The sequence below is a fragment of the Oncorhynchus nerka genome, linkage group LG28 (assembly GCF_034236695.1).
Source record: "Oncorhynchus nerka isolate Pitt River linkage group LG28, Oner_Uvic_2.0, whole genome shotgun sequence".
NCBI lineage: Eukaryota > Metazoa > Chordata > Actinopteri > Salmoniformes > Salmonidae > Oncorhynchus > Oncorhynchus nerka.
In genome coordinates, this window is record NC_088423.1 from 62,767,012 (window position 1) to 62,792,027 (window position 25,016).

A 25,016-nucleotide genomic window follows, 5' to 3' on the forward strand; every position below is an offset into this window, starting at 1 on the left:
AAATACACTGTCCTGCCTTGAGTCTGGTGCATCTGAAGTAGTGGTCCATGGTTGTTGTGCAACGCTGGTTATGGAAATGAAGGTGGCAGCCTGGCTCAAGGCAAACAGTTAAGAGTCCTCTCAGTACATTCATTAGCAGGTGTCTGGGAGAGATGAAATGAGCCTTGGGGTGATTACTAACTGGAGGGCCTGAGTGTTTTGAATATCCCTCACACAGCACAATCACTCAGGAGCAAGCTCTTGGCCAGACGGCTCTTCCAGCCTGGAGCTACGCAAGAAATCACAACTGTGCACCGCCTGGTATGGCAACTGCTTAGCATCTGACCATAAGGCGCTACAGAGGGTGGTGCTTACGGCTCAGTGCGTGGGGCCAAGCTTCCTGCCATCCAGGACCTATATACTAGGCGGGGTCAGAGGAAAGTCTCCTCTCTCCGCTACCGCACGGCAAGCAGTACCGGAGCACCAAGACAAGGACCAAAAGACTCCGTAACAGCTTCTACCCCCAAGCCATAAGACTGCTGAACAATTAATCACATTGGAACCCCCCTGCTACAAATTACCTCGACGAACATGTACCCCCACACATTGACTCGGTACCGGTACCTCCTGTATATAGCCTCGTTATTTTAGTTTATTTGGCAAATATTTCTTAAGTATTTCTTGAACTGCACTGTTGGTTAAGGGCTTGTAAGTAAGCATTTCCCCTGTAAGGTCTACGCCTGTTGTATTCAGCGCATGTGACTAATAAAGTTTGATTTGATATATCAGTGAGCAAGCACGTCAATCGCTGACCGGTGTCTGTTCTCTCACCCCTGGGCTGAGGAGCGCACCGATTACATTTACGTATCCGCACAGCTTCTGATTAGCGAGACCGAGTTTATGCATGGAGAGTCTTGAGAAGCTTCATCTTTGAACACGTTCACATACATTTGTACCCGGTTCAAGGTTCATTCCATACTGAAATTCCTCATAAATCAATGGCTGTCAAGAAAATCAGTGATCATGTGTACTGTTACGTTGACTGATTGACATGTTTCCGCGGAGTCATGAACGGACAGCAAAAACCATACGTGTTGGTGTTTAAAAGTTATCCACTGTAATGCATTTTGAACTTGCTCGGAGCTCATTGGGAACTTTCTCAGAACGCTTACTTCTCAGCTCTCTGTTAGACCACATGGTGGCAGCAGTGACAACTAATTCTGGGACCCAGAATTGGGACCCAGAATATTCATAAAACAATACATACTATTTAAGTTAATCTGTATACTCCACACACGCCTTTTAATGGTAACAAAAAGTTTGATACATTCTTTCATCACAGCTTTTGTTTCTGAAACAAAACAACAGTACTGAATCAATCTAATATTTTTAAGAGCTACAATCACCCACAAAAAAACAAAATGAGTCAATTATAGTTACCAGTTCATGCAAAATGATTCACATAGTAAATATATCATAAATAACGCATCTCATATTGTATAATATCAATTGTTTGAAATAGATAACTCAAGTGCCAGTTCCAAGCCTTAATTCCCATGCGTAGAACAAGGCAGAGCATGTCCCCCTACCAGTTTGTCCATATTGGTAAAGTCCACCTTTATCTATTGAACAGCATTTACGTAAAACAACCATAACTCAAAACACACCAAGAGGACAGAGGAGCAATTTCTCTTACAGCTGCCTCTAACCTGGGGCTCTATTAATGATTATGACCCTCACTTACTGAGACCTTCCATTATTGCAAAAGAATTGGAGCGTCACCCTGCTTGGAACAACACATCGTACAGTAGTGTAGGAACGGACTGTGGGGAGGAGGGCTGTTCTGTGGCACAGGAGAAATGAGCAGCACAAAGACATGGACATAAACCCATTACAGAAGTGTCTCGTTGACATACAGAATATGCTGTATATGTACGCCCGCTCCTTCATTTCTCGAAAGTGGAACTGTTTTAACCCAACATGAGCTCATCCTCTATTCAGCGTATACTTGGCATCTTTAAAGCTGATGTACAGCTGAGAGAGCACCCTAGTGCCATTCCCTCAATCACTGGGCTGTCAGGGCACGGGGAAAGTACGGCGTAAACTCTTCCATTTACAGTTGAGCAATTGAGATTTGGCAGCCGCTCGCTACCGCAATTCCGCCCACAGTTGTGAGGGTTGGGTTAAAGGATCCACGGCAACTAGGACGAGGTGGATCCAGTTGAAATAGCCAAGCTAAATATGGATCAACGTAGGTCACCACCAGGATTCAGACGACATGTTACAGAGCACTGGCGTCGTCTTCCAATGGTGTGGCTGAACCCCTGGGAAGAAGACGTAGCACCTTGCATAGAAATACTAGCAGCCTCAACAACAACAATCCACTGGATGGACAGAAAATGTTGTGTGTGTGTGTGTGTGTGTGTGTGTGTGTGTGTGGAGGGGGACTGTTAAACGCTTTTCACTACACCCATGAGGTCACATTGTACATCTTCAAACAAAATTCAAATCAGATCAATTATTTCGCTACAGAGTTACATACATCACGCTGTTCGGTCAAGGAAATGCCTGGATGGCTTTGTGAGCAATATCTTTCACTTCATAAAAATGTTACAGATTACTACTATGTTTAAAAAATATAGAGCTGTGCAGAGGGCACATAGTAGTCATAATGACTGATTCAAACATTGATATCTGCTTCTGGCATTCAATTAAAGTGCGGTTTAAAACAATTGACCAGTAGAGGGAGATGTGATGTTTCACACCCCTAGTTCTGTGTTCATCAGCAGTAGTAAAAAACTCAGACCAGGATATTCAAAGTTGAGAATAATCGCTACTCAGACATTCACTCTGGCATATAATAGACCACGTGGTCTATGCCACCTGGAGGTTATTTGCAGTCACGTTAGTCAAAGGATGCTAGCACCTTCCTGCCTTTCAGGGGTTGAGGGGGTCGGAAGTTGTTCTCCATGCATTTCCTGCTCTCTTCCTCTTCTCCGCTGAAGAGCAGCATCCTGAACTTTCTCATCTGTGGAGAGATGTTTGGAGACAGAAAGAAACACCTTATAGCCCCTGGCTGCAGTGTCTGAGGGAGGAAAAACATAATAATAGCTTCTTACGTAAGAAGGGCTTTTCCCTGCTGAGTATCCCCAAAGAATTTCACAATTAAAAAAGGCCAAAACGTTTCCATCCATCATGTTAATCAGCTCCCAGGGATCAAATAATTGTGCCCCTGGAGTCCTACACTAAGGGCGAGGGAGCAGGCCCGTGCTCCCAGGCCCAGTCAGCCAGGCCAGGAACAGAGGTATGCAGACCGCATGCCGATGGACCAAAGCTGACTTTAATTACTTTTCCCAGTGCTACTGCAAAAAAAGCTGAGAACACAAAACAGGGTCAGCCCAGGAGGGGACCTGGAAGGCATGCAGTCACCTCCCTGGTAAACAGCCTGTTATAATGGCAGTGGCGTAAAGTATTAAGTAGTACTTTAAAGTATTTTTTACTTAAGTTGTTTTTTGGGGGTATCTGTACTTTAGTATTTATATTTTTTACATTTTCTTTGACACCCAAAAGCACACACTTATCAACAGAACATCCCTGGTCATCCATACTGCCTCTGATCTGGCGGACTCACTAAACATGCATGCTTCGCTTGCAAATGATGTCAATGTTGCAGTGTGCCCCTGGCTTTCCTTACATTTAAAAAACGATGCCATCTGGTTTGCTAAATAAGGAATTTGAAATGATTTATACTTTTACTTTTGATACTTAAGTATATTTTAGCAATTGCATTTACTTTTGACACTTAAGTATATTTAAAACCAAATACTTTTAGACTTCCACTCAAGTAGTATTTTACTGGGTGACTTTTACTTGAATCATTTTCTATTAAGGTATCTTTACTTTTACTCAAGTATGACGGTTGGGTACTTTTTCCACCAATATATAATTGAGCAGAGCTGGGCATGCACCCCGACTTTAAACAATCAGTCTACTGCTCCATATCCCTAACACAGTATTCACTTATTGCCCTAAGGCTGTAGCCTACTTCCTTCAAGATTAATGTTAATAAAACAACTCGGAAAAAAGACGACAAGTTACTCTCTCTCTCTTTTTTCAAGCTATATGAGCACCTGCAAAGGGAAAATCTAGCCTACAGTAATTCAGAGAATATGCACTGCACAGCTACATAGTAAAGAATCTGGGTGTGTGCGTGACTGTCACGAGCTCCGGGGTAATGCCCACTGTTTGATTGGAGCTTAACCTGTGACACCTGGATCCACAAAGAGTTCTTTCAAATCTAGGGTTCCCACTAGGATTACAGCAGGCCACTGCTGCAGCCCTCCTTTGAGTCCCCTCACACACAGAGGGACTGCATGGCATCCAAACCACACATGCAGTAATCCACTCAAAGCCATGGCTGAGTCTACTGCCCTGGCATCCTCCAATCAAAGCCCTCCGTCTGGAGAAAGCCCAGCCACAGTAACATCAAAGATGGCTCAAGGACAGCCCCAGCTCAGTCATTGATGGTCATAGAGTCTTCACATTGATGTTTCAAATCATTAACCATGAGGTGAGGGGAGAAATGAATTGGTATATTGTAAAAACAGATAGGGTTCGTTTACATAGGGCAGCCCAATTCTGATTTTTTTTTATCACTAATTGATATTTTGAGCTATCAGATCTTTTTCAGAGCTGATCTGAAAATATCTGATGTGATTGGTCAAAAGACCAATTAGTGGAAAAAAATATCACAATTGGGCTGCCACAACGCAGCCATAGCAAGTGAGTCATCAAAGTGAACCTTGACATACTTTTACTTGTCAATTTCAGTGTTTCAGAATAATTACTTCAACAGACACTCCCACATAAATCCGTGTAAAAACCTCAGTGCCTTTTTCTTTCTTGAACTTTTGGAGGAAGGGCAGAGGAAGGGCAGAGCACCCACCGTCAGGGCAGACGGCGGTCATTCAAATGGTTCATCATTTACATCACGACAAAAGCAGTGGTTCACTGTGGTTTCCCTAAGCGGAGACCCTACATTTCCATAAGCAGAGATATCTCCATATTGGTAGTATTGATTCACCCCTATCAGATGGCGAGGGCTCCCACCTGTTTCTCTGAAACTACGATTGGCTCCTTCAGAACGATCCAGGTGACACTCTCGTGAAGAGGCGGCGTGGTCAGTGAACCCGGGTAGGTCCAGAAGTGGAGGCTGCTCGGTAGGAGGCACTTGGGATTGAAACCTTTGAAATCTGCAACGCTTCCCTGGGTGCAAATAGAACAAAGAATAGGATGAGAAAAATGGATTATGCCACACTTAAGATTAGTCTTTTATCAAATGCCCTGTTGAAATCATCCGAGTCACTCGTTAGGTGAATCATTCTTTTGCATAATGTCAGACTTACCTTAAACTTCACCTTGTATAAAGCATCTGTTATCTTGTGTAACCCTCTGTGTTCACCTCCGATCTGTAAACAAAACACCTTCCCTTTTTTAGCTCAACATTCAAATTGTCATATCTGAGAAAATATGATGCTTTCCATAAACCTTCTAAATATATTACAGTATATTACAAATGTTTGTTTTTTTACCATCATGCACTGTATGCGTACTCTGAGTGTACAGGAACATCTTCCTAATATTGAGTTGCACCCCCTTTTGCCTCCTGGCACCCACTGCCATACCTCATTCAAAGACACTTAAAATATTTTGTCTCGCCCTTTCACCGTCAATCGCACACATACACAATTCACGTCTCAATTTTCTCAAGGGCTTAAAAATCTATTTAACCTGTCTCCTCCCCTTCATCTACAGTGATTTAAGTGGATTTAACAAGTGACAATGTCTTTCACCTGGTCAGTCTGTCATGGAAAGAGCAGGCGTCCCCAATGTTTTGATCGCTCTGTGTGTACGTCAATGTTGTTATCAATAAGATATTTCATAGACACATACATTTTATACTTTGCATTATGTCAATACATTGTCTATAAAAGTGTGCCACATATTCTCCACATGGTACTGGTATGACTGAACAATTTTCAACACAAACACGGGCAAAATGTTTTCCGTCCACTCTGTTCAGACCAAAATCATAACATGTTTTTACATTGTTCCTTCAGTGATTGCTGATCTTCAGTCTAATCCCTGTTAAAACAGAACTTGGTGAAGCAGAAAGAGATTCAATTCCAAAGCAATTTACTGGCTGGCAGATAAACAGCTGCTGGCTGATGCGGGGGGAGGTGGTAAGCTGGGTACCCCGGGGGAGATCCTCTCACCTCTAAAAAGATGCCAAGGACAGCCAGGCCATCGGGGGCTGCCGCTGCCTCCCCAAATGTCTTGTACTTGTCTGCGTTCCAGTGCACCAGATGAAGCTGCAGGAGGAAACAGGGAGGAGGGGCAGCAGGGTTAGGGACAAGCCTGAACCAAGCACCCACATTAAGGGAAACACAGCTTCGTCTCAGGTACTAAACAAACCAGTTGCCTAGTACAGAGGTCAACCGAACCAGAGAAGGGAAAACTACTTCTTGGCAAATATAGATGCAGATGTACAGTGCAGTTGGAAATTATTCAGACCTCGACTTTTTCCACATTTTGTTACGTTACAGCCCTATTCTAAAAATCTATTAAATTATTTTTCCCCCCTCATCAATCTACACACAATACCCCATAACGATAAAGCACATTTTTGCAAATTAAAAATCAAAAACAGAAATAAACTCACTGTCAACCGCATGTATTTTCAGCAAACTTAACATGTGTAAATATTTGTATGAACATAAGATTCTACAACTGAGACATAAACTGAACAAGTTCCACAGACATGTGACAAACAGAAATTGAATAATGTGTCCCTGAACAAAGTAACAGTCAGTGTCTGGTGTGGCCACCAGCTGCATTAAGTACTGCAGCGCATCTCCTCCTCATGGACTGCACCAGATTTGCCAGTTGTGAGATGTTTACCCCACTCTTCCACCAAAGCATCTGCGAGTTCCCAGACATTTCTGGAGGGGAATGGCCCTAGCCCGCACAAACGTGCTCAATGGGATTGAGATCCGGGCTCTTCACTGGCCATGGCAGAACACTGACATTCCTGTCTTGCATGAAATCACGCACAGAACAAGCAGTATGGATGGTGGCATTGTCATGCTGGAGGGTCATGTCAGGATGAGCCTCCAGGAAGGGTACCACATGAGGATGTCTTCCCTGTAATGCACAGCGTTGAGATTGCTTGCAATAACAACAAGCTCAGTCCGATGATCCTATGACACACCGCCACAAACCATGACGGACCCTCCACCTCCAAATTGATCCCGCTCCAGAGTACAGGACTCTGTGTGACGCTCATTCCGTCGACGATAAACACAAATCCAATCATCACCCCTGGTGAGACAAAACCGTGACTGGTCAGTGAAGAGCACTTTTTGCCAGTCCTGTCTGGTCCAGCGACGGTGGGTTTGTGCCCAAAGGCGATGTTGTTGTCAGTGATGTCTGGAAAGGACCAGCCTTACAACAGGCATACAAGACCTCAGTCCAGCCTCTCTCAGCTTATTGCGGACAGTCTGAGCACTAATGGAGGGACTGTACATTCCTAGTGTAACTCGGGCAGTTGTTGTTGCCATCCTGTGCCTGTCCCGCAGGTGTGATCATCTTTCTTTTGGTATTTTTCTGAGTCAGTAGAAAGGCCTCTTTACTGTCCTATGTTTTCATAACTGTGACCTTAATTGCCTACCGTCTATAAGCTGTTAGTGTCTTAACGACCGTTCCACAAGTGCATGTTCATTAATTGTTTATGGTTCAATGAACAAGCATGGGAAACAGTGTTAAAACCCTTCACAATGAAGATCTGTGAAGTTATTTGAATTTGGAGTTTACCTTATTTACATTCAGTACCAGTCAAAATCTTTGACACCTACTCAGTCAAGGGTTTTTATTTATTTATACTACACTGCTCAAAAAAATAAAAGGGAACACTAAAATAACACATCCTAGATCTGAATGAATGTTCTTATTAAATACTTTTTTCTTTACATAGCTGAATGTGCTGACAAAAAAAAAAAAATCACACAAAAATGATCAATGGAAATCAAATTTATCAATGCATGGAGGTCTGGATTTGGAGTCACACTTAAAATTAAAGTGGAAAACCACACTAGAGGCTGATCCAACTTTGATGTAAAGTCCTTAAAACAAGTCAAAATGAGGCTCAGTAGTGTGTGTGGCCTCTACGTGCCTGTATAACCTCCCTACAACACCTGGGCATGCTCCTGATGAGGTGGCGGACGGTCTGTGGTGCAACGTGGCGTTGGTGGATGGAGCGAGACATGATGTCCCAGATGTGCTCAATTGGATTCAGGTCTGGGGAACGAGCGGGCCAGTCCATAGCATCAATGCCTTCTTCTTGCAGGAACTGCTGACACACTCCAGCCACATGAGGTCTAGCATTGTCTTGCATTAGGAGGAACCCAAGGCCAACCGCACCAGCATATGGTCTCACAAGGTGTCTGAGGATCTCATCTCGGTACCTAATTGCAGTCAGGCTGCCTCTGGCGAGCACATGGAGGGCTGTGCGGCCCCCCAAAGAAATGCCACCCCACACCATGACTGACCCACCGCCAAACCGGTCATGCTGGAGGATGTTGCAGGCAGTAGCACGTTCTCCATGGCGTCTCCAGACTCTGTTACATGTGCTCAGTGTGAACCTGCTTTCATCTGTGCAGAGCACAGGGCGCCAGTGGCGAATTTGCCAATCTTGGTGTTCTCTGGCAAATGCCAAATGTCCTGCACGGGGTTGGGCTGTAAGCACAACCCCCACCTGTTGACATCGGGCCCTCATACCACCCTCATGGAGTCTGTTTCTGACCGTTTGAGCAGACACATGCACATTTGTGGCCTGCTGGAGGTCATTATGCAGGGCTCTGGCAGTGCTCCTCTTGCTCCTCCTTGCACAAAGGCGGAGGTAGCGGTCCTGCTGCTGGGTTGTTGCCCTCCTACAGCCTCCTTCACGTCTCCTGATGTACTGGCCTGTCTCCTGGTAGCGCCTCCATGCTCTGGACACTACGCTGACAGACACAGCAAACTTGCCACAGCTCGCATTGATGTCCCATCCTGGATGAGCTGCACTACCTGAGCCACTTGTGTGGGTTGTAGACTCCGTCTCATGCTACCACTAGAGTGAAAGCACCACCAGCTTTCAAAAGTGACCAAAACATCAGCCAGGAAGCATACGAACTGAGAAGTGGTCTGTGGTCACCACCTGCAGTCTTGCTAATTGCCTATAATTTTCACCTGTTGTCTATTCCATTTGCACAACATCATGTGAAATTTATTGTCAATCAGTGTTGCTTCCTAAGTGGCCAGTTTGATTTCACAGAAGTGTGATTGACTTGGAGTTACATTGTGTTGTTTAAGTGTTCCCTTTATTTTTTTGAACAGTGTATTTTCCACGTTGTAGAATAATAGTGAAGACATCAAAACTATGAAATAACACATGGAATCATGTAGTAACCAAACGTGTTAAACAAATCAAAATATATTTTATATTTGAGATTGCCATCCTTTGCCTTGATGACAGCTTTGAATTCTCTCAACCACCTTCACCTGGAATGATTTTCCAACAGTCTTGAAGGAGTTCCCACATATGCTGAGCACTTGTTGGCTGCTTTTCCTTCACTCTGCAGTCCAACTCATCCCAAACGAGTTGAGGTCGGTAATTGTGAAAGCCAGGTCATCTGCTGCAGCACTCCATCATTCTCCTTCTTGGTGAAATAGCCCTTACACAGCCTGGAGGTGTGTTGGGTCATTGTTCTGTTGAAAAACAAATGATAGTGGGACTAAGTGCAAACCAGATGGGATGGCGTATCGCTGCAGAATGCTGTGGTAGCCATGCTGGTTAAGTGTGCCTTGAATTCTAAATAAATCACTGACAGTGTCACCAGCAAAGCACCCCCACACCTCCATGCTTCACGGTGGGAACCACAAATGCAGAGATAATCCGTTCACCTACTCTAAGTCTCACAGAGGGTGGCTACTTTGAAGAATCAAAAATATATTTTGATTTGTTTAACACTTTTTTGGTTACTACATGTTTCCATATGTGTTATTTCATAGTTTTATGTCTTTACTATTATTCTACAATGTAGAAAATAGTAAAAAATAAAGAAAAACCCTTGAATGAGTAGGTGTATCCAAACTTTTGACTGGTACTGTAAGCATTCAGACCCTTTGCTAGGAGACTTGAGGTGCTCCCTGTTTCCATTGATCATCCTTGAGATGTTTCTACAACTTCATTTGAGTACACTGGTGGTAAATTCAATTGATTGGAGATGACTTGGAAAGGCACACACCTGTCTATATAAGGTCCCACAGTTGACAGTGTATATCAGAGCAAAAACCAAACCATGAGGTTGAAGGAATTGTCCGTAGAGCTCCGAGACAGGATTGTGTCGGAGGCACAGATCTGGGGAAGGGTACAAAAAAATGTCTGCAGCATTGAAGGTCCCCAGGTCCCCACAATTCTGAAATGGAAGAAGTTTGGAAACACCAAGACTCTTCCTAGAGCTGGCCACCAGGCCTAACTGAGCAATCGGGGGAGAAGGGCCATGGTCAGGGAGGAAACCAAGAACTTGATGGTTACTCTAACAGATCCTCCAGAGTTCCTCTGTGGAGATGGGAGAACCTTCCAGAAGGACAACCATCTCTGCAGCCAGATGGAAGCCACTCCTCAGTATAAGGCACATGACAGCCCGCTTGAAGTTTGCCAAAAGGCACCTGAAGGACTCTCACGCCATGCCGAGCGTCACGTCTGGAGGAAACCTGGCACCAATCCCTACGGTGAAGCATCATGCTGTGGGGATGTTTTTTCAGCAGCAGGGACTGGGAGGCTAGTAATAATCGAGGGAAAGATGAACGGGGGCAAAGTACAAAAGGATCCTTGATGAAAACCTGCTCCAGAGCACTCAGGACCTCAGACTGGGGTTAACAGGACAACCTTCCAACAGGACAGCGACCCTAAACACACAGCCAAGACAATGCAGGAGTGGCTTCAGGACAAGTCTCTGAATGTCCTTGAGTGGCCCAATCAGAGCCGGACTTGAACCCGATCAAACATCTCTGGAGAGACCTGAAAATAGCTGTGCAGCAACGCTCCTCATCCAACCTGACAGCGCTTGAGAGGAGCTGCAGAGAAGAATGGGAGAAACTCAGAAAATACAGGTGTGCCAAGCTTGTACCCAAGAAGGTTCATACCCAAGAAGACTCAAGGCTGTAATCGCTGCCAAAGGTGCTTCAACAAAGTACTGAGTAACGGGTCTGAATATTTACGTAATCTGATATTTCCTTTTTTGTATGTCAAGACTTGTTTTTGCTATTGGAAATTATGTGTAGATTGATGAGGGTAAAAAAATTATAATTTAAAAATCTATTTTAGAATACGGCTTGCAATGTAACAAAATGTGGAAAAAGTCAAGGGGTCTGAATACTTTCCGAATGCACTGCATGTCGGGGAAGATGTGGTTACCTAGGCTCCGTCTGGGTGATTAGGAGGGGGAAAACACTCACCTCTGAAGCGTAGGTCTTCCCTCGGACGGTGTGCTCGGAGCCTTGGCTGCCCTTCCCGCCCCAGTGGAAGTGGAACTGTTTCAGCCGGTAGGCGTTGTCAAGGGGGCCTGCCCTGATTACTGTCAGGGCAGAGGACGAGAGTCAGCCAGCCAGCCACTGCCATGCCTCTATGCTCCTATGCCTGGCACAACACACTAGACAGGCAGTCAGGAAACACCACATACCAGGCCTGGAAGAGCGACTCAACCTGGCTACACCTGCCACTGCTCACTAAATCACTCTTGCTAAGCTGATACATATCAATGACACTCTGACAGACACATAAGGAACATTGCCCCGCAACCACACTGTTTACTACTCCTCCTAATTTGGCTAAACCGGTTATGTATTACAACAACTATGTCCTCATGAAGGCCTTACTTTCCCTGACATAAAACAAATGAGTGTATTTTGAGCATGCGTCCTGATATGCCTAGGATTTGTCCTGTAACTAACTGGTCTAATTGGGGTGGTGCTGGGGATAAGGGCCCCAGGATAGACATTGTCAGGGCTGGGCTCAGTTAGTGACAGTGTAGGACAGGGCAGTAAGTGACTAATTCTGTCTGATACCACTGGAGCAAAGCCATGCAAAGCACACACAGGTGCACACAGTGTACCCATATACACACACGAGATCTTTGTGATGGCAGATGAAGAGAATGCCAGAGATCGGAATGTCACAAACTAGGTTTCCTTCCATCTAATTGGTGACAGATTTTTTAATGCTAATATTCTGAAATCATTTTCCCACCAGAGATGGGTTTCCATCAAATAGACATATTGTGTGCGTGAAGACATGGTGCACATTAAAATAACTTTTAGAGTGAAATTCACATGTACCTAATAAAATAAAAACAAGTTAAATGGGTTTCCATTGCACTCTGTGTGGCCTTTTCATATATTTTACATGTGATATAATTAAGATGTTCAAATTAAACATACAATTACAGAGCAAGAAAACATCCTAAATATAAACCATCAACTTTGTGAATACCATTGGTGTTAAATAGGAGGGTTTCAAGCAGGAAATATCCTTTATTAAAAAAAAAAATCACTCATTTTGCTATGTCAGTGTGTATTTCTTGTCAATGTAATTCTTGTCAAACTGGTGGCAGTTGTAAAAGAAAGTCAATTGTTGCACTTGCAGAGTACATAAAAAAAGAATGGCATTGCTTGATTAGATGTTTTTTTCTCTTCTCTTGAGCCATGTATATCTACTAGAAATTCATGGACAATATGGGGGCATATATAGTAATTAAAAATATATATCCAAAACTTTAAAAAAATAAAAGAAATATTCATATTTTTAAAAATACAATAGATTGGCCTATATTTTCTGTTATTTACAAAAATGGTATTCTTGCCTTTTGTGCTGTTGTCTGTGCCCAATAATGTTTGTACAATGTTTTGTGTTGCTACCATGTTGTGCTACTGCCATGTTGTTGCCATGTGTTGCCACCAAGCTGCGTTGTCATGTGTTGCTGCCATGTTGTCTTAGGTCTCTCTTTTTATGTAGTGTTCGCCCTTGCCCTATATTTTTGTTTTTAATTCCAGCCCCCGTCGGAGGCCTTTTGGTAGGTAGTCATTGTAAATAAGAATTTGTTCTTAACTGACTTGTTTAGTTGAAACAAAGGTTAAATAAAATAAAAAAATACTGAAGATTCCGGTAACTTCGGTAAACTTTGGTAGCTTTGCAACCCTAATCAAGCGCATCACTGTGCACTTTACCACCCTGTGAAGATCATCGTAACTTATTTCATCAGTAGCCTAACAAACTGCATGCTTTCCAGAGTCATTATGGGAGGACTACACGTGACTCCACGTTTGCTTCGATATGATGGTTATTAGATCAATATTTGCACAAAGACGTTTCCGCCATTTCTCGCATAATACATTTTACTTCGAAAAAATTATCACACCATGTCGAACGGACAAATTGTCTATTGACATTTATCAAATTGATCCTGCATTTCAGTTTCCATTAGCCCGGCCGTGACTTTATTAATGCGTCTAATAATTAATCGGCATGAAACGGTTGGGTGGATAAGAATGGCACCTGGGTAATGTGTGCTTTAGAGCATGTACAGACGTTTCCTGAGTTAATGATACATTAGGCATATACACACATGTACAAAAAAGGTACACACACAATAAATCACATAACCACAAAAGGGAAACAGGACAAATGGGCATGCATAGGCGATCATAAGACCATGTCATGCAGAGTGGAACTTCTTTGTTTGGTTTCTGTGAATTCGTTTTCATAGTGATCTACACCTGAGCCAAACAGCCACACGTTGTTAAGACTGAGAAATTAGTCATGGCTTGTATTTTCCTTTTGTGGAGTGCCTTTTTAAATGTATTTGTCGTATGCTTTGTAAACAACTGGTGTAGACTAACAGCAAAATGCTTACTTACAGGCCTTTCCTAACAATTTAGAGAGAGAAAAAACTGAAAAAGAATAAGGAAAAAAATACACAATACGTTTACAATAACTTGGCTATATACACAGGGTACCAGTACCAAGTCGATGTGCAGGGGTACCAGATAAGAGTTAGAACACCTTTTTGTTGTAGGCGTTCAGTTACCACTTTTCAAAATACAAGCCCCAACTTACTTGGTTGTCATTCAATTCAGACCCTTGGTTCCAATGACCTTTTGATGCCACAGAAGCAAAGCAGCTCTCCTCATGTTTTATTTGTCAATGACTTTGTTTACTTGGACTGTCAGTTTAAAAACAGATATGACGCAACTATAAAGATTACCTGATGTGGTCAGATGTCTGGTCTGGCAGAAAGACACTCCTACAGTTAAATACTGGCTTCACTATATCCACAAAAACACATCTCACTGAATCATACAGTCCAGTAGGAGGGGCCTTAATGATATACAAATTTAAGTGGTCTGTCCATCAACCACATTTTGATGGCGGTTGTGATGAAGTCTGCAAATCCAAAACATATTTTCAATGGATAATATTGAACATTTGAAGTTTCCTGGCAATAAAACTAAATGCTGTGTCATTTAGGGCATTAGGCTTCCACAATCTACTACACTGCTCAGAATGGACGACGGTGGAGAATCTGCTGTCAGTGAACTTTGAAGCATAAACAACAGAGACTAAGACCATGCAAAGTGTAAGCTAGACATTGTAATAAACGATTCATCTGCATACTGCACGTAGGTAGAATTGCATCCACTAAATAAGTGTCACATGTGCATGCAAGGGTGGTGGTTGTAGCATGATAGTACTACTACACAGTACCCGTAACATAATGGTGTCCCCTTACCAATACAGTGGTTGTGTTGGCTAATGTCATAGTCATGAGTGATGGAGGTGTCCAGAAACAACCACCCACCCGTCACAATGATATACATCAGTGATTTTTTTTAAAACGCCTTGGCTGGCTGACTTTCACACTCAGTCAAAGTTGAAGGGTTGATGATCGAATCAATACTATATCTCAATATTGCTTGTATTCAGTGGTGTAAAGTACTTAAGTAAAAAATACTTTAAAGTACTACTTATGTAGTTTGTACATTACTATTTATATTTTTGACTACTTTTACTTCACTACATTCCTTAAGAAAATATTGTACTTTTTACTCCGTACATTTTAGTTGACACCCAAAAGTACTGGTTACATTTTGAATGCGTAGCAGGACAGGAACATGATCCAATTTACGCACTTATCAACCGTACATCCCTGGTCAGCCCTACTGCCTCTGATCTGGCAGACTCACTAAACACACATGCTTCGTTTGTAAGTTATGTTTGAGTGTTGTAGTTTGGCTTAATATAAGAATTTGAAATGAATCATACTTTTACTTTTGATACTTAAGTATATTTTAAACCAAATACTTTTAGCCTTTAACGCAAGTAGAACTTTACTAGGTGACCTTTACTTGAGTCATTTTCTATTATAAAAAGGTATCTTTACTTTTACTCAAGTATGACAATTGGGTACTTTTTCCACCACTTCTTGTATTTCTCTTTGCATTCTATATGATCTATAGCGATATCTTCCCCTCTGTTGCTGTTACCTGTTTTGTCATCGGTGTCATCAAACTCCACTGTCACAGAGTGGCCGTTGTTGCAGATGTTGATTGAGTTGCAGTGGTCGTAGGAGACGAATATGGGAGGCAGGCTGGCATCGTATACAGTGTCCTCGGGAACTATGTCTATGGGAGACTGGCGATTGCCATGGGCGATGGGATAGTTTTTGTGCCATGCATCTGGACCTTAGAAACAAAGATGGTCAGAGCTGGACATGACAACATGTAATGTAAGAAAGGAGATCCAGTCATTCACCATTTTACAAAAACTTTTATTTTTTAAAAGCAGCCAATCTCACCTGTTGCTTCATAATAATAATAATGTCAGAGGTGACATAGTTCAAAACATGAATGTGATTATAGCCTATTGCCATCAGAGAAGTATTTAATCAAATATGCATTCAGTCTTGCAGAGAAAAATGCCCGAATGCCTGTCACTCGCAGCGCACGAGCCTCCCCAAACAAGGTCAGCGCTGAGATGCGGTGTGTTCTACAGTAGCGTGCATAGTGATGCTCTCCCAGGTTGGTAAGTTTTACTTACCGTCCTCCTCTCCGTATCCCCAGTGACGCCCTGTCATTTCGATGATTCCGCTTAGAGTCACCTTATCGATATGCTGACTAGCTCACAGTCCAGACTGCACGAACTGATGGGATAAATGGCGTGACGAAGAACAAGTGCTGGCGTGTGAGCAGTGTTAATGAAGTCTGGGAGTTGAGGTTGGGAAGGATGATCAGGTGGCGACGAATGGCAATCGTAATGATCCTTCCTTGCCACGCCCTCTTTTAAATTCCACTGCTTGATTTATGTTACTGTACTTCAAAACATCTAAAGAAAGACCCCCTTATTTATGATAATTAGACCTAGTACAGCAGCCAATTAAGATACACTTTCCTCTGGACTAACGAAGTAACATGTTTCACATGTTTTAATGATAATGCATGGCACATATTTCAATGGGTAAAGTGTTGTTTTGCATTTCCAGTTTAAACGCATACCTAATATGTAAGCAATAAGGCACGAGGGGGTGTGGTATATGACCAACATACCTGGCTGTTTTTTACGCACGACACAATGCGGAATGCACAGCCCTTAGCCGTGGTATATTGGCAATATACCTCAAACTCCTGAGGTTCCTTATCGCTATTATAAACTGGTAACCAACGTAATTAGAGCAGTGACAATAAATGTTTTGTCATACCCGTGGTATGTCTGATATACCACAGCTGTCAGCTAATCGACATTCAGGGCTCGAACCACCCAGTTTATAATAATGATTATATAACCAAGATTTTAAAAAGTTGCATCTAAGTGAACACATCTTATTATAACATGTCATTCAAAATGTATTAACAAAGTCAATATATAATTGTTTTTCCCAAACCAGCCAAAAAACGATGGCACCGTGCAGCACTCATATTATAAAAGTGTTGTAAATCAAATTCCTTGATTAGTTTGAATGGGTGGTGGCAACTGTGGCAGAAATAATTAATAACATTTTGCGCAGGTTTGAATCGATTGAATACTCTCTATTACTCCATCTGGTGGTCAACTGTAGTTAAATCGAAAGTGCAGCTTTGAATTTACAACTGCGTTCACATATTTGTCTCTCTATCGAATCAGCGAATAGAGTTATCAAATTAACTGGTGGGATTCTTCTCCAAGCGGACCATGGCAGCGACTAAAACTGCTAAAGAGCAGAAATACGATAGACAATTGAGGTATGTAAGGATAGAAATAATGTGCAAATTGTACAATTATTTGTTAAACGTATATCGTTGCACGAGTTCGATATATATCCACTGACAAACTGCAGCTAGCTAACGTAGCAAGCCCAGTAACGTTAACTCTTTATGCGTGATAGTATATTCTCTTGGGCTAACGTTAACTCGGCCAACTAGCGAACTATCATGCTTTACAATTATAATAGCTAGTTACTGTAGCTAGTCTTCACTGATATACTAGCTAGCTAGCTGTACTATTACAGTCAGCTGGTAGCTATCTGCTAGTTAGCTTCTAGCCTCGTCATTTACTATCAACGACACCAGCCAGGATTGGTGTCGTTTACTGACTGAATCTCAAAAAGGTTTCCTTGTTCTCATCTATTTACCATACCAGATGAGATAACAGCTAACTAACGAGGCATTGGAGATTGGCAACATGGTCGTTGACATGATGGCCTGTTATCCATTTCAGATTGTGGGGAGACCATGGCCAAGAAGAACTTGAAAATGCACACGTATGCCTGATCAATTCCACTGCATCCGGGACTGAAATACTCAAGAACCTTGTGCTTCCAGGTAAATATTTCAATATTTGATTCTAGAAAATACCGATGACCAGGAGTGGAAAACACTGCTCTAAGGGAATGCGCCATGATAGGCTAGCCTACCTAAGCTAGTTGCTCTCTTCATCAGGCATTGGAGCATTCACTATTGTCGATGGACACAAAGTCTCCGGGGAAGACGTCGGGAATAAGTAAGAAAGTGATAGGCTTAGTGTTATCACCTCATTGATGCGCTTTTGATCTTAAAATGTTTTCTACAATATACTGTCTTTACCTTCAATTAACTTTTATTTTCTACTCAGCTTTTTTCTTAGCAACAACAGCATAGGAAGGGTAAGCGATTATAACTTAATGATATTCTACTCTATCAATATCTCAGCTCTACCTGCATGCATAATGTCATAACAAGTCATCTGGGATGATGTGGTTTTCCAGAATCGAGCCCAGGCTGCCACAGAGCTGCTACAGGAGCTGAACACTGATGTATCTGGCAACTTTGTGGAGGAGGTTTGTTCTCAACTATGAGCAGTTCAGCAGTTCTCCATGAAGAGGGCTGTCACAGCTTTCCCTGGCACAGATTTTGTCATATTGTCAGAAAAACAAAAGCTTAGATTTGACTTCAGTATCCTCAGGGTATTGAGTTAGATCTGTGTTAATTCCAATCCAGGTGTGACTTTAACGCTGCACCAGTTCAGTAGCCGTTGATGTCTCACTGTCCACAAAGTGCACGTTGATTGTATTGATTTCTGAGTGTTCTATAACAAGCAGGGCACTTATAGCAGATACAAGTCTTGTTTGTTTGTCTTATTGTGATCTGGTCTTTCATTTTCCATTATAGAGCCCAGACAAGCTCTTGGACAATGACCCAGAGTTCTTCCACAGGTTTACCCTGGTGATTGGTGTCCAGCTGCCAGAAAGGTGTGATTCATCCTCATATTCCTACACATTTATCTATCGACATACATTTCAATATAAAGATTTTTATTTGATATTTATGATAGTCTTACAAAGTAACATCAAGTATGAAAACATTTTCTTGTCATGTAAATGATTATTTTTTGTTTTATTTTCACAGCACTTGTTTGAGACTGGGGTCGGTGTTGTGGAATGCAAACGTACCTTTCCTGGTGTGTAGAACGTATGGCCTCGTCGGTTACATGAGGCTAGTAGTGAAGGAGCACACAGGTATAGTACACCTTGTGAGTCATGCGTGTATTGCTGAATCTGTAGTAATGGTGACAAGCACTGTGTTCTCTTGCAGTTAATCTCAAACACTCAAATAAGTTGTTTGCGATCACTCCCTCTAGTGATTGAGTCTCATCCAGACAATGCCTTGGAAGACCTGAGGCTTGACCAACCTTTTGCAGAACTCAAGAGCCACATCCAGTCCTACGACTTGGAGGGAATGGGGAAGAAGGTGTGTTTGGGCTGTCGTCCATGTTTGTTGGCCGTCTTCTTTAGGCCACTGTTGCAATTTGGTCCTCCCTGGTTCGTGTATTTTCTTATGCTCTTGTGTTCTGCAGGATCACAGTCATACACCATGGATCATCATTGTTGCCAAATACCTAGAAAAGTGGTTCAGTGAGGTAATACTTCTGTGACCAACAATCAAAGGCACATTCTACAGCACCATATGATGTACAAGAGCGCTGACAAAGAATACATCATTTTTTTCCTAGCACAATTTTCAGTTACCGAAGAACTACAAAGAGAAGGAGGCCTTCAAACAGCTTATTCGGCAAGGTATTTCACTTGACATATATTTTTCTTGACTTAATTTGTAATTTACATTTTCACCTCAATTTAGTTGTGTACAGACACCATCTTATCCAGATTATGCCTCTGTAAATGGATTGTGTTCTCATGATACTTGGTTTCTTTAGGAATCCTGAAGAATGAGAAGGGAACTCCCGAGGATGAGGAGAACTTTGAGGAGGCCATCAAGAACGTCAACACAGCCCTTAACCCAACCAAGGTGGCTCTTCTCATAACTCACCCCCCCCACCACCACCACCACACACACACACTCCTTTCAAGCCGTATTATGTTAATCCGTGCTGCTGGTTGCATGAGACCACTGGAAGTTGCTACTCTGTCAACTTTTCTAACTCCTCTCACATCTCTGTAGATTTCGAGTGGCGTTGACGACCTCTTCAATGGAGAGCAATGCAATGACATTACATCACAGGTTACTCAAAACATGACACGTCTACTCAGGCCATGATTGAAGCATCCTGTGAAAGATTTATTTGTACGTTTTAATACGTGACTGACTGTTGTTCTGTCTTTCTCTGCTATATGCAGACTCCAGCCTTCTGGGTGATGACGCGAGCAGTGAGGGAGTTTGTGCAGAACGACGGCGGCGGAAACCTACCTGTACGTGGCTCCATTCCAGACATGATTGCGGACTCAGAGAAGTTCATCAACCTCCAGAATGTGTAGGGAGTGATTATATTATTCATGTATATAGCAAGTAGCCAGCCACTGATTTTTCATTTTAAAAAGTCAAATATTTGCTTTTGGTTAATAGCGAGCACAGGTCAATGCTTTTGATTTGGGGCATATCGTGGAGAGGACAGTCATTGCATAATAAACCAATGTCCATAGCTAAATGGTAGAATTGTATGTACCAAACCATATGACGCTGCGATTTCCACTGTTTACGATTGACTGGGCCTTAATCTTATTTCCACGAGGTATGCTTTTTGCTGGCATAATCATCATAGTTCTGACCTAGGCATTAATGCAGGTATATGTTTTCAGTTATAGAGAGAAGGCAATGCAAGATGCTTCTGTCGTGTCTAAGCATGTAGAGTCTCTCCTGCAGTCTGTTGGAAAGGTATGTGGACTTTATTCTGCAGTCTCAGGGATATTTCATCTCATGTAATGTCAAAAACGCATAATAACTCTCCTGCAGTAATACTTATGTAGCAGTAGTGCTGCATTAGTATCAACATTTTATTACCTTTTTGATCGATTGTAAAATAAGGTTTGATTTCTGATATTATCTAGCTAAATGGGGGTTGATTTCTTTGTCTTTTTTTCCCTTGCCAAAGCCCTCAGAGAGCATATCTGAGCAGGACATCAAACTATTCTGTGAGTATTCTGACGAGCACACAAACAATCATATATAACGTGAAGAGGACGTATAATATGGCAGGAATGTAAATTGAATACTCTTAACTCATTGAACAATAACTCAAAGTGCCATGTTTGCCATATAATAGTGTGGCTGCACTTTGATGAACCCATGATGAAAGGGAACACTGCACTAGGTTGAGCCCTCGTGCCTGTGCTGTGTGTTTCGGTCTGCAGGCAAGAACGCTGCCTTCCTGAGGGTGGTGCGCTGCAGGTCTCTGGCTGAAGAATACAGCGTGGAGACGGTCAATAAAGATGCGATCAGTAAGTCCAACACCGTGCAGACTCCCTCCTTGATTTGGCCTTTTTGTTTCGTTTTTGCGTCCCTTTAATAAAAATAATAATAATGTGTGTTGGTAGTGTGTACTAAGATGCTGCTCTCTCTCTCCTCAGCCTGCTCCATGGACGGTGCAGATGGGGAGATGGTGTTGTACCTTATGTTGCGCTCTGTGGACCGTTTCTATCAGCAGCACTCCCGCTACCCAGGTACGGCTCGGCTGGCGTAGCTCTGCCCCCCCCCCAACACAACTGTTTTGTCACGCACAGCAGAACGAAACGGTGTTCTGCCATGTTAACCTGCCCATCTCCAGACAGGTGATATGTTTTTTCCTCTCTTTTTTTTGAAGGTGTCTACAATTACCAAGTAGAAGAAGACATTAGCAAGTTGAAGCTCTGTGTGAACAGCCTTCTGCAGGAGTACGGCCTCAACGTCAGTGTGAAGGATGACTACATCCACGAGTTGTACGTTTTGTGTGTAGTGTCCAGTCAGCTGTTCTGTGCAGAGACGATGGTCGTTTTAACAATTCATGAGACATACAGCCCACTGCAAAACCTCACTACAGTTTTTGTGTTTCATAGTTGTGATTTCGCCGCAGTATTTCCATGAACCATAAAATGGCTATAAGAGGTTATCAATCAAGGAGAGGAACATGATTTAATAATCTACATGTCATTTCACTTTGCTCTTCGACAGCTGTCGCTACGGTGCTGCTGAGCCACACACAGTGGCATCTTTTTTGGGAGGTGAGTTCTACAGGACTTGGATCCTATTATGGTCTAGGATCCTCATGCTATTCTGTTATGGGTAAACATTTTTGTTTTCTTGGAAGTTGGTGCAAATGTACCGTCTTCAATATGCTTTCAATGCGTTTCCTTAGGATCTGCTGCACAAGAGGCCATCAAACTCATCACTCGTCAGTTTGTTCCCTTCAACAACACGTTCGTCTACAACGCCATGTCCCAGACAACTGCCACGTTTCAGCTGTAGAAAGCTATTTTCCTCCTCAATGACATGCACTTAACCCCTCTGTAAAATATATGAATGGAATGTTGCAGTGTAGTAGCAGCGATAACTGAAAGTTTGGGTAGGTGGAGCACTTTGTTCGTACTGTACGTTTCCACATATTATTATGTTGTGATAAACTGAACGACTGTTTCCGATATACTTTTCAATGTTTGTGTCCTGGCTGTTTTTACTGTTTGCTCACACGTTGTTGCGCTTTTTAGGACATCAAACATGTATTTTTATTTTTTTATCTGCCAAATTCAAACCATTCAAGAAATGTCCCGGGGTTTGAATTATTTCCTCTAAAGATATCCTGCACTAAACAGACAATGACGTTTTGAGGTAAATACATGTGGTGTATATTAGATTCCCCCTCCCCCAAGTAACTCTTATTGTGCTCCAACGTCTTGTCCTGATGGGCAACAGTCTGGATATGGTCATTTATATTGCCAGCAGTAGGGGTCACATGGGCCTGTCCAAATCAAAATGAGCTGACTATCATGTGAGCTTCATGTTAAACAAGCAAAATTTCCACCCTAATTTGACCATGATTGTGTACAATTGCCAACACGTTGGCCCTCATGGCTTGATGGTGATATAAATTGTGAAAGAAAATCGGTACCTGTTGACTGGTAGAATAACCCCAACATGACACAAGTGTCTCTAGATGTAAAAAAAATAATAATAATCACTAAGCTGTGTAATATATTGTTGGTTTGGTTCCTCTCCCAGTTCAGACTATAGAGTGTGTGTGTGTGGAGTGGTGTTTGTCACAAAATGCAGTGTGTGTTCTGTGGTGAGCAGGCACTCTGCTGACTCTACACTTGGACCAGAAACTCACCATAAAGATGTCTTGGACTACGGCTGTCCCCCCCCCCTCTAATGAATAAAAACGCTCTGTATTTTGTTGCGGTACATAAATGCCTGCACAGTTCTTGATATGAAAAAGTGAGACATTGGTGTAATATCATTCCGATTACATTCAGTAGAGGGCGCTCTTTCCCATGTTTGCAGGGTGAACATGTTAGTGTAGGCACACTCAGGATTATTGTGTTGAGTGAATAATTCCTGAATGCTGACTATATAGCTCACGCTGTACCAGACATCATTAGCTATAAGACGTTAATGAGAAGCCTGCCTCAACCAGTTATGTTGATTAGTCACTATGTTCTTGTTCAATGTCCCAGTCTCTGGAAACATTGCTGCTGCTCAGTAACATTGAGAATAATTATGGCCACTTCATTGCCTACATATGATCTGATTTGTGTTGCAGCCAGCCAAGGCCCTATAACGACAGAGTGTATACTGAAGGCCACTGTTACGTAATTGTGGGCTGCTTTTGAGTATGCGTTGGTTGGTTGGTTGCTTAGAGGGCACTGACATGTTTTTCATTTGTTGTGTTTTTGCCTGCAGGATTTAGCTGAGTGGAAATTTGCCCTCTGCAGATTTTTTTCCTTGTACGACCCCCGCCTCCTTCCTGAGGAGGACGGTGCAGATCACGGTGTTCGAGCGGCCTGCCAAAATGTACTTAGGCCATTTCCCAAACAGAAAGTTTCATCTTCTAAGATGATTGTGTTTGGAATGCCAGTTTTTATTTAACCAGGCCTGAATCTAATCTACATGCACAGTTGGGGTTGGACTGCATGGGCTCTCGGCAGGAAGCAGGAGCGCTAAGGGTTACTTTCTGACCTTCACCGCTCCATCTGTGGATGGGACAGACTGTTTCTAAAATGGCTTGGCTCCAACTCTAACTCCAGAGACTATTTTTGTCTCTTCTAATCCTGACATTTTGGGATATTTCAATGTTGCCCATTTTATCTCATCTCTTCATCTGAGTTGCTAATCGCTTGTCCCATAAGGCCATGTGTCTCGAGTACAAACCTGATTTTATCTCACCCGGGTTTCATGTCACTTGCCAATCTTCCCCGGGCTACGCAGCTCGGCTGTATAATCTGCCACGCCGCTGATGTGATGTCTCTGGCAGTTTATCTCTCTTCAAGGACCTGTTTCCCAGCTCCGGTGACCACATGAGCCCAGCTGAGAACATCAGTCAAACCTAGCTGGTGTGTCCAGCGCTCTGCACAGCTGTGTCAACACGGCCGCATGACGGTGGAGACCATTTCAAACACAAAGAGATGGCTTCAACTCCATTTTTCATGCTTGTTGTGCGGCCTTTGTCGGGGTCCGCCAGTTGCTTGTGTCTTGATGGGTTGGCGCATTGGGACAGCCTGTACTGGAATTAAACACAGACCTGATCCATGTACAAGATGGTGCCATTGTGAAACATTTGGTCTTAGTTACACAACAATGTGACGTGACATGATGTGTGCTTGATTTAATCGTCCTGTCTTACTGTCACCATGGGTCTCTGGCATTTTTCCTCTATGTGCAACTGCAGTGTAAGAAGTATTGTTTGAGGGTTGTGCGTTATGTTAAAACTTTGCAGAGGGTACTGGCTTGCCAAATGCCAATTCATGTTCCAAATAGCCTTTGAACACATGATTAATGTGATGTTTATCCTACTGTCATATCATCATACTAATATCAATTGAATGAATTGATTTTAGAGATTGAAATACTTGGAAAAGCCAGGTAAATGACTAAAACACAGTAACATGTTTTCCCTCCACTGTCCTCATCGAGCGGTGCATGTTCTTTTTTTCATTTGGATTGCTCTA

The 25,016-nt window shown here is 42.7% G+C and overlaps 2 protein-coding genes across 3 annotated transcripts; one reads left to right on the forward strand and one right to left on the reverse strand.

Annotated features, from left to right (window-relative positions):
• Nucleotides 1–1,254: 1,254 nt before the first annotated feature.
• On the reverse strand, nucleotides 1,255–16,369 carry LOC115113510 (carbonic anhydrase 7-like). Its single transcript, XM_029641266.2, has 7 exons — nucleotides 16,172–16,369; nucleotides 15,619–15,816; nucleotides 11,536–11,654; nucleotides 6,255–6,350; nucleotides 5,385–5,447; nucleotides 5,089–5,244; nucleotides 1,255–3,007 (listed from the first exon to the last, which is right to left on the reverse strand). The coding sequence occupies exons 1-7, from the start codon at nucleotides 16,206–16,208 to the stop codon at nucleotides 2,885–2,887; spliced, it is 792 nt and encodes a 263-aa protein (XP_029497126.2). The 5' UTR covers nucleotides 16,209–16,369; the 3' UTR covers nucleotides 1,255–2,884.
• Nucleotides 16,370–17,217: 848 nt separating this feature from the next.
• On the forward strand, nucleotides 17,218–22,505 carry LOC115113511 (nedd8 activating enzyme E1 subunit 1). 2 transcript variants are annotated; one of them, XM_029641268.2, is made up of 20 exons: nucleotides 17,218–17,349; nucleotides 17,825–17,928; nucleotides 18,046–18,106; nucleotides 18,218–18,248; nucleotides 18,351–18,422; nucleotides 18,754–18,833; nucleotides 18,991–19,100; nucleotides 19,223–19,332; nucleotides 19,439–19,501; nucleotides 19,595–19,658; nucleotides 19,799–19,890; nucleotides 20,044–20,103; nucleotides 20,220–20,353; nucleotides 20,679–20,754; nucleotides 20,972–21,011; nucleotides 21,231–21,317; nucleotides 21,447–21,539; nucleotides 21,680–21,762; nucleotides 22,027–22,076; nucleotides 22,211–22,298. In XM_029641268.2, exons 1-19 carry the CDS (start codon nucleotides 17,300–17,302, stop codon nucleotides 22,045–22,047), a joined length of 1,431 nt encoding a protein of 476 aa, XP_029497128.1. In that variant the 5' UTR covers nucleotides 17,218–17,299; the 3' UTR covers nucleotides 22,048–22,076; nucleotides 22,211–22,298. The 2 variants fall into 2 exon arrangements, with proteins under 2 accessions (XP_029497128.1, XP_029497127.1); XM_029641267.2 differs by having other exon boundaries at nucleotides 17,222–17,349; nucleotides 21,680–21,794; nucleotides 22,211–22,505.
• Nucleotides 22,506–25,016: the final 2,511 nt, after the last annotated feature.

Coding starts and splice junctions, on each gene's coding strand:
- LOC115113510 (XM_029641266.2), bottom strand. CDS start 16,208: ATGACAGGGCGTCACTGGGGATACGGAGAGGAGGACG. Junction 5,448..6,254: donor TCCTTGGCATCTTTTTAGAG/GTGAGAGGATCT, acceptor TTTTGTTTACAG/ATCGGAGGTGAACACAGAGG. Junction 3,008..5,088: donor TCGTAGTTTCAGAGAAACAG/GTGGGAGCCCTC, acceptor ATCTCTCCACAG/ATGAGAAAGTTCAGGATGCT.
- LOC115113511 (XM_029641267.2), top strand. CDS start 17,300: ATGGCAGCGACTAAAACTGCTAAAGAGCAGAAATACGATAGACAATTG. Junction 19,333..19,438: donor TGGAGGGAATGGGGAAGAAG/GTGTGTTTGGGC, acceptor TGTGTTCTGCAG/GATCACAGTCATACACCATG. Junction 21,540..21,679: donor GCAGCACTCCCGCTACCCAG/GTACGGCTCGGC, acceptor TTTTTTTTGAAG/GTGTCTACAATTACCAAGTA.